At 39.2% G+C, this 17,602-nt stretch overlaps 1 protein-coding gene across 7 annotated transcripts in view; it reads left to right on the top strand.

Moving 5' to 3' along the window:
* Positions 1-14,630, top strand: part of TTC7B (tetratricopeptide repeat domain 7B) — a 151,915-nt gene extending 137,285 nt beyond the window's left edge. For all 7 annotated transcript variants that reach the window (XM_054827195.1, XM_054827193.1, XM_054827199.1 and 4 more), the window contains one exon: positions 13,632-14,630. In XM_054827195.1, the coding sequence (XP_054683170.1) occupies positions 13,632-13,853 (222 nt within the window). In that variant the 3' untranslated portion in view covers positions 13,854-14,630. The remainder of the gene's footprint in view (positions 1-13,631) is intronic.
* Positions 14,631-17,602: the final 2,972 nt, after the last annotated feature.

Below are 17,602 nucleotides of genomic sequence, written 5' to 3'. Positions count from 1 at the left end.
ACACTGTCAGATCTGTTAAAGTAATCAACGCATCAAACAATTTCTTTTAAAATTGTGATATGATAGTGTGAGCAGCTGGTGCTCTCTGTTGAAAATAAATGATGTAGCTTTAGCCTGGGCACCCAAAGTCATCTCATTTGCTGCAGAATCAAACCCTAAGCTTGCTAAAATTGGAGGACGTTTTATTAGTAGGTGCAGTCTTTCTGCCACGTGTGTTACATTCGATTTAATGCAATGTTTATATCTGAGTATTTTTGCTGAAAATAAAATCCATGGATGTTTAACACTATAGCCCCACACTCAGTGACTGCATTAAATTCCAGAATTCCCACTTTCCCCACCAAATCCATGCTGTTGCTGTAGTTCTTATCCTTGAAAGTGGAAACTACCGCTCTCCATTTCAGCTCTTCGCTCAGTGAGCATTAACTTCCCAGTTTGCTTATTCTGATCAAATCGTAGCTTTGTGTGGGAGTGCCTTTTTGCCATTCTGGTGTTCTTCCTACCAACTGTGGCCCAGTGAACTAGAGAAGTGACTCAAATGGACGAGATTCTGACACTTGGGAAGCAGGATTTGCATCTGTTTCAGCTGCCTGTTAGCTGACAACAGTAAACCAAAGGAAAGGACTGCGAGGGAAACGGCATTTGGAATTACACTTGCTCTGCAGATTCCAGCCTTGTGTGCTAACTTATACAGTTTGGAAAATGGATTTCAAGAGCCATAAACCAGCCGCAGCATATGATTTGACATGCTGCGCCAGTCAGTGTGGTGATGGATAACCATTTATAAAAAGTCCATAACCACATTAAACTTGTGTTTTGCCTCAGTCCTTAACAGGAATGTGACATTCATTATGGATGGCAAAGCTAAAATTAGTAGAGGAAATGAAAGGATGGAAATGGTAGCAAGTACTTGCTGGTGGAAGAGTATGGAGGAGTTAGCCAGAATTCTGAAAGAACTAGTAGATGAAATAACAAATCATTAGTTCAGTAATATTTAGTGAAACCTAAGTTAACAAGACTGTAGGATAGTTAATATACTCCCTATACTGGGGAAGAGCAGTTGCAGGAGAGAGGCATCATTTTGATTAAAAGTGAGACTTGGAAACCTGACAGAAAAAGAAATATGATGACTCACAAATATAAAATGCAAGAGCAGGACTGAGTATGGAAATGACTGGAGAGGACAAAGAGCTGGGCTACTAGTTGATCTGAGCTACATCTCCATTGTTCTACAAGAGCTACATCTTCATTGTCCCTGAGTTGGCCATGCCCAGCACAAGATACCACGTTGTCCCAGTTATCAGCGTCATCATCTTGTGAACAGTGTCGTCTCACCATTAACTTTGTAAGCCTACAGATTTCTCCTTCCCTTATGGGAGATGATGGTGTTCATCCTCCATTGGCTGCTTCATGTCCCCAAAACATGGAGACTACCATGCCCAGTAAAACGAGTTGAGGCTGACCAACAGGGCAAGTGTACCCTCAGTGTGAACTTGGGATTTCCTCCCAGGCTGGCCCTATGATTCTCTTGTAATCCCAAGTAACGTGGCTGGAGGACAAAATTGGCCTGTGGCTTCACATCAGTGTCTTTATACACAGTGAGCACTGAACTGTAGCGCTGGAAAGTCTCTGGAGTGTTTCCTGGAAGGGGTAGGAAACTTTAATAATAGTAACAACAATATATGCTCCATGTAAACATGAGATGAACAAGCGTAATCAAAATAAGGCTAGGTGACATTGGCACTGGAATAAATGAAAACAAACTGGTTAGGGAAAAATTTGGGAAGATGAAGAGGATTCCTAGCACTTACAGTCTAAACATCATGTGGAACAAGAAATCCTGTGCTGAGGTTGTCGGTAACAACAGGGGAGCAAAATGAATGACTTGCAAAGGCTCTTCTGATCTGATGCTAATTAAACTGAAAATACTGTTGGCAATATTGTTGAAAATATTGGAATATTGAAAATGCTGAAAATATCATTGGCAAGTTTTAAGTGAAAAACTAAGTGATGCACAAAAAGATTGTTGTGAGAAAACCTGATAGGCTTATATCGAGTTGAATTATAAAAGGTAGGTGATACTTCAGTTATATTTATCTTTTTGCTTCCAGATCAGTGTTAGCAAAAGCTGATTTGTTGAGGTACATTAATGTTATTTTTAGCTTTTTTAGAAAAATTGTTTTTACTGTTTTTTCTCCAAAATACTGCTGTTTCGGTTTCTCTCTAGAATTGTCCAAAGCCTTTTTCCTTAGTTTTCAGTATATTCAACTTCTTCAGGTTTTGCAAAAAGAAAGTCGGTATAGAAAGAAGTGTTTTGTTTTATTTTTCTGAAAGGACTAAAAGCCCTTCTTTAGCCAATGGTTAGGGTTTGGCTCTTCTGATCTCCGCCTGATGGTGCATAGATGGGAAGGGGTATGCCTTCCTTCACACTGAAAATGGCCTTCCCTTAAAGATGGATCTGCTGGCAGTTGTCCTGTCAGACTGGCAGGTTAGCAGTGTGCCTACGCTTCTGCCTTTCATTTAAGAATTCTGGGGGAGAGGAAGGGGGAACGTTCCCTCTCGTGCCGGGAGGTGTTTGCAAAATGCCATGAAGATGGCTCTTCCCATTGTCGTGCTTTGGGCCCGAGGAGCAGATAGCAATTCACGTCAGCTTTGGGGGGAAACGATGGGTTTCCGGGGGATGCTATTAAAAAAATATATTTATTAATGCTTTATTAAAAATAACCTCTTTTTCTTGGAGATTATTGCAATGCCAGTCTAGCATGTGCTGCTGTGGTGTCATAACACTTTTGGAACACTGACATTAGCCATAGTTATAACTTATGTATGTACGTACTTCTGTATGCAAAAGCCTCTTTTGCTAAGGGCAAAAGGAAGAAAAATGTGAATAATGTGCTTTAATCTTTGCATTTCTGTTTTATTTTAGTAATGAAGGACTGGTCATCTTTTATCTTATACTGCAGTTCTGACTCTGAATATTTAATACAGCATTTGTCAGAATATTTGAGAGAAATGCACATGCATAAATGCAAAAAAGGTACTTCAGAAGAGCATCATTCACTTCTGATGCCTTTTCCATAGTCTCCAAAGTTCAGACAAGTGCTGCTTTCTGTAGTATTGAGTGAGTACACGTATGGACTGCAAGTGCTAGCCTTCAATATAGTGGCAATCTAGCTAAAGATCTTCAAAGTACTCAATTGAACTCTGACAGTTCTATTAATTATAAATTTTAACCAGAGTACTGGATCTGCAACTCTGATTTTTCTTTGATACACAAGCTATTCCCCTGACTTCAGATTGATTTCTTCATTAGAACATTTGATCAATTTTTCTAATTACTATTTCCAGAAGCAACATACCACCAGTATGGTCATTGTGATTTTGTAGAAAAACTGTCATTAATGAAAAACGGCTTCTTGAAAAGGTGTTGCTTGCTATTTCTTATAATTTATTCTTTAATTGTAACAGTTGATGGGTGGACAGAAGAACATGAATTTCTTGACTTTAGTGGTAATTTTGCATGGAGCACAAGCTTTCAAAGCCAGGAACCTTCAGATGTACTAAACTGAAATTTAGTCTTCAGTCAGTGGAGTAAGGACACTGAATTCCCAGTATCCACAGTTCTTGTGAAAAATCAAGCTTTTGCTCAAATGGTTGAATATGGACTCAGCAGGCTGGCTTTGAGGCTCCTCGTTTCAGGAATGTTGGTCTGAGGCTTTCTGTTTCTCTAGCCTGTTCTGCACTTGTACCATTTTTGGAGGATTTGGGGGTTTCCTCTTTTGGATATTGAAAACACGTCTATGTTAGTCCTATGTCTTGAGTAACAAATACAATTTTCTCAGCTTCTGACCCTTTGACTTAAAACTTGGAAAGTAACGGCATCGGTATCAAACAGTACCTATGAGTCTCTGCAGGTAGCATGACGATGTAGTAAACCTAGCCTTGCTTTTGAAACCAGACAGTGTTGTAACAGCCGCAGATTAGACTGATGAAATGGTAGGATTTCAGCAGTGAATACACCGTAATTACGTCATGCATTTATATCTATAAACTGTCTACACAGGGGAAGAGGGATGAGTGTATGAATGACAATATACAAGAATACACTGAATTAAGGAAGTTAGTATGGGACCATTTCATTAACAGCAGTGTCTGTAGCTGTGATCTCCAGCACCTGTTTTCATTGCAGGTGTAGGTACTTGCAGGATGTTGTACATCTGGGAAATCCTCTTTTCTCATTTGTGGGAAAGGCAATGTGTGCTGGGAGGGAGGGGAGGGAAGATACAGTGCTGCTGAGCTTCCAGATGGAGGAAGGTGATCAAGAGACAAATCACCTACATTGCAGTGTCATGGTATCCCAGCTGCAGGAAATGTAAAACGTTTGCACTGGATGACAAGTATTCCAAATTCAGGACTGGCCATTATCTGACGACTAAGGTTGTATTTAATTATTCCCTGATACCAGTGTTGATGCAGTACTTGCCAGAGCTGTAGCCATCTGACTGCTGAAGGGAAGAATCATTCTGGTTTTACTGTGTTTGTAGGCACAGCATAGGAAATTAGACCCTCGTATCATTTTCAGGTGGAGATTAAAAGTTAGATAATCTCTGAAGTCACTAGCTATTGCACTGTATCAGTAAGGTGGTTTATTTGTTTCCATTGTGCTTGCTGTATTCAAATTAGTTCTGGCAATAGAGCGTGGTAGTCATGCTGTTATTATAAGCTGATATGACATTCACATAAAGTGTAAATCAAAATTATAGCAGAGCATTGCAAGTTCATGAGAAGTCGTCCCCCAAGAGCTTCCATCTTGGTGGGAGGCTATAATCAGCAGTTTTAATAAACAAACTTCAATTTTGAACCTTTCTGCATTATCAGCTGTGAACAGTAGCGAACTAAAAGGCAAGCACATCCCTGTTGGAAGGGGTCAGTCATTGTCGAGGGGATTATAAATACACAGATGCACTAACAACCACGCACGGTCGTTATTTCACACTGGCACTGTAAAGTTCAGGGAGTAACAAAGACAAAGTTGTTGTTTTAAAAATCTGTTGCCAAGCAGTAGGTTTTCTCCTAGCAACAAGTGTTTTGCAGCAGAGGAAGCAATTGGATACCTTAGGGGGTATGTTAGCATTGCGGGAAGAGTAAAGAAAGAACAAAGTGGGGTTGGGAGCCGGCTGCCGTGGTGACACCGAGCACAGGGCTCAGTTTCTGGGTGTGCTGCGGATGGAGGAAGGCAAGTGAGGGGGACTGGGCAGGAAGGGACAGGTAGAACAGGCGATGCTTTGGAGAGGCGATGAATGAAAATGTTCGCTGCAGGTGTAGGTTCATATTTGTTCATCAGTTGCTTTGGTTTGGTTTAGTGAGTGATCAACTGTAGTAGCATTAACTGGTTGTCCTCATATAAAAAAAATTCTGTACTGAGCTGCTAGGAAGTTCTATTTTGAGTATATTGGAAGAAAAACACTTTATTGTTCAAAAGAATTGCATTATTAGAGAAAAACGAAATAACTAGTTTTGTATTCTGCATTTTGGAAACAAATTACTTATACATTGTAGGTTTTTTCCCAATTCAAAAAAATTATGTATTTATTTTATGGAAAATTATCTTTACTTGTAAATGTTGGTGGTCAATCCAATTGTTTTTAAACCTTATAATATGGACACCCTTCAAAATCCCTGCATTTAAATGCATCTGTGTCTGTCATTGCAGACACACAACTGTGTTTATTCATTGTTTTTCTGATGGGATGGCTTATTTCAAACTGATGCACCATATCACAATTTTTTCACACTTGCAGAAAATAGTTGCTTACAATAACTAAACGTGCAGCTGTTCTTGGTATGTGCCTTTGAAAGAAGGAGTTAATGAATGTTTTATTCTGCAAAGTCATACTTCCATTAGATGGACATGTTTCAGCACAAATTCATCAGCTGAAAGGAAAACAGGAGAGCATAGTATATAGGTCATGTGCTATTTCACTCTACATAAGTGTAAAGTATTGATTATAGAATACATTTAAAATGTGTATTTTTATCACAGAGGATGGGAAATATCAGCTGCAGAATTTTTCTTGTTTTTCCATATATCATGTCAAATTCTTCTCATTTTGCCTTGCTAACACTTCTTCTGTTTCATTATTATAGCATAACACTGTCAAGTCTCTGGTAAACCTTCAAGTTTGATAGGTTTGTTTGAAAATAGCAGCCACCTTAACACATGCAAAATAGGCTGAAAAAGCAGCATGTAACAAGGGGCAGTTTTGTGATGCTAAAATTACAGTGCATATGGATTTGCAATGCATACATTGCATATTAAGTTTTGGAACTGTTTATGGTCATAATTCTTGATTTTCAAGTTTTTTTAGGTAAGATGGGATGTTTCTATCATGTCGTTCTGCATACCACGATTGAAAGTTGATTCTCTCTCTTAGGCAGGCTGGGACTTGTTTAAAAAAACTAAAATAGTGAACTGGGAAAATTACTGGGAAGGTGGATGTATTGACTTCGTTAGGCCTTTTGTTGTAAGTTTTAAAAAATCATTATTTTCCACATCTGTGTAGCTCTGTATCTGATTATACGTTTGTAGCTGCTAGCTTTTGGGGCTTCAGCAGGTCATCAGCAAACCAGGCAAGCAGTATTTCCACTCTTCTTCTGTCTCCCTGCTCTCATCATTAAAAGCAAAATCAGTCCTTTTTTGATTTTCATATGCTTATAATGTTTTCGTATAGATGTTGGATTTGCAAGGGAAATTTTTAGCCCTGCAAGGTATTTTTTAGCTAAATAAGGTCTGCATCATACAAATTTAGAAGCTCTTTAGCAAACAAGTCATGTAATAGACCTGCTAGGAAAAAATTAACATTAGTATCTTATCTGGTAGAGCTCAAATCTCCATAGTTGATTCTTTCACAGGTCAGCAGGCTGCAATTCTTAAACATGGTGAACATCTCTGATGCTTTTTTGCATGTTAGGCCGGCCACATTTCTTCTTCTCATACTCTCCATTTCTCCCAGTTACCAGTTTCCTTCTCTGCAGAGTTACGAGAGAGTTCGGTGCTGAGAGTTCAGCATCCTCTCTGACGAAGGCAAAAGTGCAAATGGACTCATGGTCAAAGTTCCCATTATATTTTTTCCACTTTGAAATAAATTTCATTGCTTTTGAGAACATCTCCCACTTACAGTCTGTATTTTTCTTAGAGAAAATGAAATTGTTCCTCTTGATATCAGATGAATAAAGGTGAAAATCTCAAGTGGTGCTTCTGTTAAGATTGAGAACTGTTTATTTTCCAGGAGGGGTGGAGAAGTAGTCAAGCCTTAAGAAAACTTCCAGCTCACTTGAGCAGAAATTTTTAGTCACATTGAAGAAACCACAGTGATCTCTGCAGTGTTACCAGTTTAGTTTATTTTAGGTTGGGGTTGGTTGGGTTTTTTTGCGTTTATTGCAAATCTTGTTTAGCACTTTCTGATAAAGCTCTGGTTTGGTGAGACTTATGATGGGTGATAATTATGGCTTTCATTTTTAAAAAGTTAGTTCCATGGAAAAAAATTTAATGTTGGTTTCTCATTTGCCTAAAAGCAAATTAAAAAACTGACCTTACTAGACTCCTCTAAATGGCTAGTTTTAATCATGTTTTCAAATTCAGACATTAGTTATTTAAGTAGTTTTCCATTTCTGTCCCATGTTTATGTTTCTAGATGTGTGTTTTCCATTGACTGGTTAATCATTATGACAAGTTAATTTGCAAAGAGAGAAAGCCCATTTGCAGAAAAAAAAGATACCTTTGCAGTGAAGACTACACTACATGCTCATTTAAGCAATTACGGCTTTATATAATTGCTTGTTGTATGATGATGTTCCAATTCTGAGTGATATTATATTGATAAATAATGATGCATTTGCTGACTGAAGGTTTTACTTGGAGACTGTGTAAAGCTGCATTTGGAAATTAGAATTCATTTGAATGTTTTCCTTTTTAAAAATGTTTACATTTAGCTAATATAAAGTAATCTTAATATGTTGAACTGCAAGGGGGAAAATAACTATGTCAAAATATAATTTTGACATGTCCGATATATATCAAAATATAATTCTGCCTTATTGAAGAAGGTATTAATTGTAATTATTGGTTTTATTGTGCCATCACTATAGACCAAATTGTACAGATATCTTGTTTATCTAGGACACAGATGTGTAATGACATACTGAAAGTTATCTAGGTGCAGTAAGGATTTAGGTCCCGTTGAAGTGAATGATTAAACATCTTGTCTTACATGCATTTGAAAATTCCAATATGCCTCTTTCTGTGCCCAAAAGGCTGTGAATATGGTGTGGGGTTTGTTGTTGGTTTTTAAAAAAAGTCCTCATGGATTTGAAGATTTCAGAATCTATTATTTCTGTCATACTAGTTTTCCTTCTTTCAGAAATAAGCTGGATACCTACCATAATTTTGCTTTTTAATCTTTGTATTCATTAGTTGGACATTTCTCTGCTTCTTCAGTGTAACCCAGGGAATCACGAGGAAGTTGTTCTTTCAATAGAAGCATCAAGTATAATTATATAGGCATGAAAATGTTATCACTCTCTCCTCTCAATGCAGCTGGGGGAGAACCTGATATTGGAACAGGAGTAGTGAAGCTCCTTGGGCCCTCTAGACAAGTTGTAACCGTCAGAGCATGCAAGCTCTTCTTGTAGGACTCGGTCTTAACACTGTTTTTCACCCTGCTACTGTGAGTAGAAGGATATTCCAAAATATCTCTGCTCCAATTGCCAGGAATGTTTTCACCTTTTTTTTTGGTAAATTTATACACATGTATTCTTGAGCCAACATTATTCTCTAACTGAAATATTTTTTTTCTATTCTGTTCTCTCTACTGTTTTTATAGCAAGTAACTTCATCTCCTCTCAGCTTTTGATTTGCTAGGTTAAACAAGCCAAGTCTGTTAGTGTCCTCTTGTAAATTAAGATTTTTATTGATTGTATCAATAGTCATTTTCTGTGCCCGTTCCAGTTTGAATGACCTTTGCTGAACAGAGAAGACTACGCAAGGTGCAGGAGGAGGCCCTGCTATAGCTGCGTGCTGCACAGCTGCTAAAGTGTCTCTTGTCCTTCTACTGGAAACCTCTCCTGATGTCACTTGAGTTTTCCTCTTTCGCACTGGCACCTTTTCACACTGTCATCCTGTGGTTGCCTGATATATCCAAGTCCTTCTCCCAAGTTGCTTGGTTGACAGGCTTCCACCACGTCGCAGAACTTCTGTCTTACTGTCATGTTATTTTCCGCTTTGTTATACTGACTTTTGCCATATTTCTGTTATCCTAGTTCTCATGAGCAGCCTGTTGCATTCTATGTCGTATCCTCTTAACTTTTCCTTATCTAATTGTATCATCACTCTCACAATTCTTGTGATGTGTTATTAATTACAACACTAAATGTGATTAGTCCCAAGACAGTATCCAAAATACAGAAGATAAAATCGCCATTCTTAATGCTTTCAAGATAAGTATAAATGAAGGTTATTCAGCCAGATATTTTGGATAGTACATTAAGATATTTCTGTCTATTCAGACTCAATAGCTGTTATTCTGGTCTGTATTTGTGTAGGTACCTAGGAGATATTGAGTAATAAATAACAAATTACTTCTGTTTTGACAACAGTGCCAAGGTCCTTGAATCAGGGGTTGAGCCCTGTTTGGCTGAGCATTATAAAAACAATACTTGAACAGATGCTTTGGCAAAATAAGCAAAGAATAGCAGGTTTGTATGTGGGGCAACGTAAAATGAAGTGTAAGGGTTATGATCAAGGGAGGAAACATGTATGAAATCATTGACCAACTGGAGGGAGACTTTGTGACTCCAGACTGGATGAGGAAAGAATCGGCAAGATCTTGAAAATAACCTGCGGCAGAGAAGAAAGTTGGAAGCACTTTCCCCCCCTTTTTATTAATTCCTTGTTCTGTTGTGATGTGAAGCTTGTGTAGAACCTTGTTTGTAGTGACTACAGTACCTCCCTGTCACAGGCAGCACATGGTAATACTCTTTTTTAGAAAGCCAGCCCCTGTATGCTCTTTAAATTGAAAAGTCCCTGTTACTCCCAGCTGTGAGCCCCGATGATGGCATGGGCACTGCAAAGGGCAGGTGACCTTTCCTTGAGCAGAGAGCACCTGAACTCCACAAATCTATGAGCACTGTTGATTATTCAAAGTGACTGGTATAAATATCAATGAATCGGAGACATGAAGCACTACTTTCACTTCTTGTGATGATGCACAAAAAGTCTCTTTGTTTCTTCAGTGATTCCCTTCACTTTCTGCCTGTGCCATTTCTGATTAGAGTTTTCTCTTGGGAGTTTTTTTGAGTTAGAAAATCAATCTCTACGATGTAGAACTGGCTATAAGAAAAATAAGATTTGCTTAGAGTATTTACAACATAAAGACAAGCTGGAAGCCTTAACACACTTAGGGGAGATCAGTGGTTTGCCAAAAAAACCCAACCAAACAACCCAACCCACAAAAACCGCACAAAAAATCCCACCCAACCAAAAAAACAACACCCCAAAATTCTCAGCAATCCAAACATGGGGGAAAGTAATAAATAAAATTTGTACTGAGCTGCAAAGCTGAAGAAGCCCACTCACATTAGAGGCATTTTTAACTGTATTAGAAGCAAATGTCATAAATGTATTGGTCTTTCATGTGAAAGAGCTAGTGAAAGAGATGCAATAGCAGGAAAGATCCTGCTTTCTCCTAGCAGGATGCCAACAGTTGTCTTAAACACCTCTGTCAAGTACTGCAGCATTTTAAATGTACAAAGAATAAATAGATTGCCTTAGATTTGTGTCATGCCTTAGGAAATTACTGTTTTCAACATCTTTTGTAGAATGGGTGTTTGCCTACTAGTATTTATTATTATTTATTCAAATTATTATATAGCAGTTTTTCTAATTGATTTGGGTTCCAAAATCCCTATCTTTTTTTTTTTTTTTTTATTTTATGTGCCTGTTTATAAAGAGGATATAGGGAGAAGGCATTCTGTTTAGGCTTTAAACAAGCCAAGTCTGAAGGTGTGAGCCATATGTCACTTAGGTACCCCTCTGTGTTTCTGCAGAGTTGATGTGTTGTTCAAGCCCATCCCCATCCATAAGGCAAGAGACCTAACATTATTCTGCAGATAAACATTGTCTGTACATCTGCTGCTAAACAGGTAAAGGCCAGAACTGGTAGCTTCAAGATTTTGTTTCCAATTAGAAAGCAAAGGAAAATATGCAGTGAAAGACTAGGATAATTTGTATTGATTTCTGGGAAATCTTCGAGGAGTTTTGGTTTTGGGGCCTTTTAGAGGGTTTGGGGTTTAGTGGTTTGTTTTGGGTTTTTTTTTTTCTGAAGGGTTTAGTACAGAGAACAAGCACATGCTGACAGCTGGTAAACTGGAGGTCAGTTTTCTTGGCTGGGTGATGGTGCGAGGTCACTGAAGGATGTTGCTGCGTGATAAACATGCCTGCTCCTTCTCCCTGTGGTCTGTAGTGTAGTGCTTAATAGAGCAAAGTCAGGCAAAGACCACAAACAATTTGAAATGTTCTGTGCCTCAGAATTTTAATGTAGTCATGCGGGAAGGAGATCTACAGACTGGACACTCACAATATGTGATATCTGACCATCATTCCGAGAGAGTTAATGAATCAGAGGGTATTATCTCTTCTTTCTCTAGATCGCTTGTTTGAGCTCAGCTCACATCTATAGTGACCAACTGTCACTGTCCTTTGGATGCTCTGCATGAAACGAGTCTAATTTTCACTCCATTGGTTCTTTGGAAGCAAAGCTCATGTCCCAGTGCTGCTACCCGAGGCAGGAGTCTTCACACCATCCCAGCCTGAGACACCAGTGAAAGGCTGACTTTTGGGAGGCTCTCCCTCTAAACAGCTGTGCCCTCAAAACATGAGGGTACAGGATGCAACCTGATTGCCCATGCAAGAGCAGTTCCTTCACTAGTGCTAAATAGCTTATATTCTTAGAAAATATAACAGCAGGCAAACAGTTAGTATTTGCTCTAGTTCTATCACCTGGAAAATCTCAGCTTCACTTTTTTCCGTACAGAATAGGGCGGATGTGACATAACATGTTTCTGTTCCTATCAGCAGGCTTATATCTGCAAAATTTGGTTGTTTCCTTTGGTCTTGAAAAGAGCAGCTTATATCCTTAGCAAGCAGGGAAAATAGTCTGGCATATTTGGGAAAAGTAGTATTACCAATATTCAACTCACATGTTTAATTAGTATTAAATATACAAATCCACACAGATAAAAAAGGAAGATTTTTGAAAATTAATTAGAGAATCTTGTCTCAAGAGTTAAGAACATTTTAATTTTACAGAGGCTAGGTGCATGCAGCCACACCACCTTTATATATTCCGTCTCCTTGCTTCATTTTTTGTAGTTTCACATCTGATACCTACCAGCCACTGACAATCAGTTTCCTGTAGGGTAAAAACACCGACCCTGAGAGTTATCTGATTTTTGGATTGGAAGTACTGTTCACTCACTCCAGAAATGCTGACTCACTTGACAGCTCAAAAAAAATTCCAAAACCAGAAAAGCCCTCTAGCACCTTTTTGTGAGAACATCTGCTAGGCTGATAAAAATTAGTCTTCATTGCATTTATTTATTCAATGTCAATACTATACAGTGCTCTTTATATTGTTCTTCAGAGCATGGTCTGCTCTTTTGCTCTGTAGGATGGAGTTAGCAGTATGCCCATGCTGAAATCAGGCTGGTGGGCAGAATCTCAGAAATGTATGGTGCATAATTCAGGGGTTACATGGAATTTCAGTACTTTCTAACCATTGGTGCTTAGGTCGATAAGGATTTGAGGGATAGATGTACAGAGAGAAATAAAAGAAATGGAGTCCAAGGAGTGGAAGCTGGGAGGGGAGAAGCCACAAGAAATCAGTAAGCACGTAATCAAGATGCGTCTCTAGAAAATAAAGTTTCTTGGATCATGTGGTGTTGAATTGGATCCCATCCTACAGAGGAAGATGAAAAATCTGTGTTTAAGGAAGCTCCTGAGGAATTTATCTACCTGGACCTTCTTACACTACTGGTGCAATATTAGTCCCAGCACACTTCCCGTTCCCAGGTTGAATCAAATACCCTGGCTGTTGCCCATTGGGCTGAACTCAGTTCTGTTACTGCCATCCCTGAGAGCCGATGGTGCCACGTGTGGGATCTCAGATGTTATGAGACATGAGCTGGGTGCTGAGATGTGCAGACAGGATACAAACACTTCAGGGCACACACCTTAGTAGGACTTTAGACCTGGGGGCTTGCCACAGAAGCTTGGGTACTTACTGATTTTTGGTGGCTGGGTGCAGTTTTTGTTGTCCAACTCAGTTTTTGTATATCAGTGTCTTTATTACCTGTCCAAAGCCACTTGACTCCTTGTTGGTGTGGAGTAGCCTGCTCCAGTCCTGCTTCAGGTCATTTCTTTTCTTAAAAGGAAAAAAAAAAAAGTATTAGATAGTCTATAACACTTTGAACCCAAGAGCTACTTATGCTTATTTCACTGTTGCAACATATCATTTGAGCTTCAGGAAAGCCCAAACTGGCCAATCTCAACCATTTTTTCCTTTGTTTTCTTGCAGGCTCTGATACTTCACCAGCTCGGGCGCTATAGCTTGGCAGAGAAGATTCTCAGAGATGCTGTCCAGGTGAATTCCACGGCCCATGAGGTCTGGAACGGCCTGGGAGAGGTGCTGCAGGCTCAAGGCAATGATGATGCCGCAACCGAATGCTTCCTGACGGCGCTGGAGCTTGAAGCTAGTAGTCCTGTGGTCCCTTTTACCATCATTCCCAGAGTCCTTTAAGAGGGCATCTTGATCAACCGATTTTGGTCTGACTTCTGGGTGAGGAAACCCAGTGTATCAGGCTGCCTGGTAACTGGTTAGTTTGGCAAACTTTAGAGCTGCAGGTAGCAAACTCGTCTTTTGCAGGAAAGTGGCCAAAACAGTGACGTGATGCAATATAGTAATGTTAGACTGAGAGGACAAAACGGCTAGCCAGAACCAAATCACTCATATCGCCTACACTTTTGCCCTGGTAGTTTTAAAACATCATTATATTGTTCATGGATGATGTGCCATATTTTGTTAGTGATACTTGAGTGTTACTTAAAATTGTAATGGAATCAACTACCAAATGTAGAGTAAGTTAAAATTCAGTGGCAGAGCAGACTATTTTTAACAAGGCTGTTAATAAAACTGTTCTCTTCCTGCCTCTCAACCTCTTTTGGCCCCAAGTCAAAATGTGAATTCTCTGTTTCCATCTCTATTTTAGTCCAGGCCAGAAAATCAGTTGAGTTCTTGTTTTTAGTTGTTAATAACTGTGATGTGTGGCTAACTGTTATCTCTATTTAGAGCAAAGGCTGAGTACAAGAATATTTATATTTTACCAATGTATGCCTGTTACAAAAAATATATTAGTTATTTAAGTTTAACTTTTTTATGTGAATTCAGAGTTTATTTATCAATGGAAATATGTAAAAAGAAGCCTCAAATGGAATATTTACCGACATTCCTTATACATGACCCACACTTGGCTAAATGGGAAGATTATGTTAATAATAAAATGATTTTTAAATGGAACCTTTCCTGTGTCCTCGTTAAGAACCCAGGGAGAAATAGATGGCTTGCGAACACGTTTTTATGATGTGGGGCCTGCGGCTGGCTGGCCTTGTAGATGAATGACACCAAAATTAAATGCCCTGAGGCCAGTCTAGAGAAACGAAGCTGCTATACTCTTGCCAATAGTATTGTTATCTTAGATTTCAGGTTTCCTTAAATCTTCACTTCTCCTTTTTTATTCCTTCCACTCCAGCTCTCGATGAAGCAAGATTACTCTGCCTCTACATAATACATGGACATTCACGTATACCTTGGTAGTGCGTGGGAACAGCATGTTAAATATTTACATGCTGTTCTTCCGTTTTCTTTACCTGCCTGCGTAGTTCTTTTCACAACATCTCCTGCACTGTGTGTCCCTTGAAGGAAAAGCTGGTGGCAACATATTAATATAATAGGGGCAAATGTTTAGTAGACAAATAGTTGCCAGAGTTTCTCTGGGATGCATGGAGAAGAGTCATTCGTTGCAATGAATATTCAGGGTGCGTGAGGTGGGGTAGGCTAGTGTCTGCTCATTTGCAACTTCGGGTTCGTATGGAGCCTGGAAGAATTCCAGGTTCCCCGTTAGACTGGATGCTCCTTGGTATTTGCCTGATTTGTTGCAAGAAGTGGTTTTAAAGTGCTTAGCACAAGACAGCAGATGATTCAGAAAAATAACGGCAAACGTTCTTCTTTGTCGCTCACCAGAGAGCTTACTCACCTCAAATGCACGGAGGATCCTCGCTGCGACACAGGCTCTGCGCGCTCCAGTGAGAATCTCCAAATGGCAGAAGACTTAAACTTGGGGGAGCTCTTCATTTTTGGCTCCCTTTTTTTCCCCCTGGCATTTCATGTGCCTTTTAGGCTGAGGCTACTTTCAAATTGTATCTGCTTAGTGCTTAGACCATATGTTCTCTGTAAAACGGACCAAAAGGCTGGAATAGGTCATGTTTTCAAATCTATTTAAAAGCCAGTAGAAATTGTGTCATCTTGCTCGCTGTGAAAACATCAAAGTTTTCCTTCCCCTTTTAAAGTGCCTGTTTTGCATGTGTTCTTCCTACTGTCCTTGGTTTTTGGTTTTTTTTCTCTTTTCTATTTGCCAACTGTTCTCTCTTTTCTAGTCCCAGCTCATAATGCCTGCTCTGGCCCTGCTGTCTTACGGTACCTGGTGTACCAAAAGATGCTGCAAAACCGTTATTTGTTTAATTCAGTTCTTCCTGAGCCTTTCTGCTATCACAGTTCAGTTACTTAAATTTGTAATACCTTTCACAGACATGCTCCTTCACAATATTTAGTCACCTTTTATTATATTTTCAAAGCTTTTCTAACAAGGCAGTTTGCACCTAGATCTGAGACTGGTGGCCTTCCTCAAGAGAGCTTCGGACAAAAGTGGAGAACAGGAGAATTCTGTGATAGCAGAATTTATCTTTGATTCTTCTCATTTAATTTCAAGTACTGGCCTCTTTTGATAAACCTCCAAAGTTTAACAGTCTAATCGTGTCATATCTTTTGTTAGTGGAGAAGTTGTAACCACTGTTGCGTGTATCAGGTGAAACCAAATATGTTTCATTTTTCTTATACTGGAATCAGTTTCACTGTGAATCCACAAGTTGCTTTGTCTTGGGAATAGCCTCAGCTTCCTATTTTTAAAAATGGATTATCACTGTGAGACTGTACGTTCAGGAATTTTCAGGCAGAAGTGGAAATCCTTGCAACACATGAATTAAACAGTAACACTTGTTTAAACATAGTTTTCAACTTAAGAAAAAGTTACTAGGTTTTAAAGCTGTATTTTTTTTTTTAAATTGAGTAAGAAGGCCAAGAATACTTTTATATTTTTATACTATATAAACTATATACTATATTTTATATTATATTTATATTATATTTATAATACTGTTATACTTTTTGCAATCGGGTGCTCTGGGATCTCAGTCACAGGAGTGATGCAAGCAATGCCAGTGTGCACGGCCAGTCCCGGGGACGTATTCCCCTCGGTGCCAGTGGGTCGGTGTCATCTGTGCGAGGGTTGCTCCTGGACTTTGTGGCTGAGCAAACCTCTATGCGGGTACAGATCGATGTGTGCTCTTGCTTCCCCGGCCCCTGTCAGAAATAATAGCTGTTCAGATGAATGGGGAGATGAATCAGGGGCTGACCCAGCTGAAAACTAAGCCAACCCCTTGCTTCCTTGCCCCAGGGTTTTACTAAGCTTTGAGTAGAAGCCTAGTAAAGGCTTCAGGTGGTTCTTTCACCTGATTTACTGTACAAGTAGTAACACTAACATGCAGAGGAGAAGGCAGGACTTCCCCTCTGCACAGCACCCCATATGCACCCATTTAAAATGGTTACTAAATTGCATTGTCAAGCACTCTTAACTGCATCACTATAAAGACAAGTTGCACAAGCTTGAGATCTCCAGCCTTTCAACAGGGATCAAATACGCTTCTCTCATCCATAAGACTGGAGTAGCAGGTTTCAGAGGAGACTTCCCTTCCTCTGCAGTGTGCTTGTGCTACACAAACCGATTAACGTTTGGTGTATTAAGCACGTGCTGGAGTGTAACAACAATCTCTGTTGCACATGGTAAAAGGTCTGACCCTGCAGTGCTTACAAAAAGAAAACTTATCATTCAAGTAATTGGTTAAAGTTCATCTCTGATTTTGGTGCAGATAACCATTTTTACTCCCTGAATTATTTCTTCTTTTTTTTTTGCTTTCATGATTGATAGAGAATCACAGGAACAAGAGAACCAGTCCAAGCAGAACTAATCCAACTGTATCTCTGAAAACCTTTGTCATTAATTATATGCATTTTAAACATCAAAGGCTATTTTTAAAAATGCTATAATTTTCCCTGAAAATCTGTTTTTACCCAAGTAGACTGTTCTACTCTGTAATGATAGTATAAGCCTGGGTATATCGGAGTTCCAGATTTACCTCACTAATTCTTTGTTTGTT

The sequence above is a fragment of the Grus americana genome, chromosome 5 (assembly GCF_028858705.1).
Source record: "Grus americana isolate bGruAme1 chromosome 5, bGruAme1.mat, whole genome shotgun sequence".
Classification (NCBI taxonomy): domain Eukaryota; kingdom Metazoa; phylum Chordata; class Aves; order Gruiformes; family Gruidae; genus Grus; species Grus americana.
The sequence above is the reverse complement of the archived record's forward strand: the minus strand, read 5'-3'. Positions and strand labels throughout refer to the sequence as shown.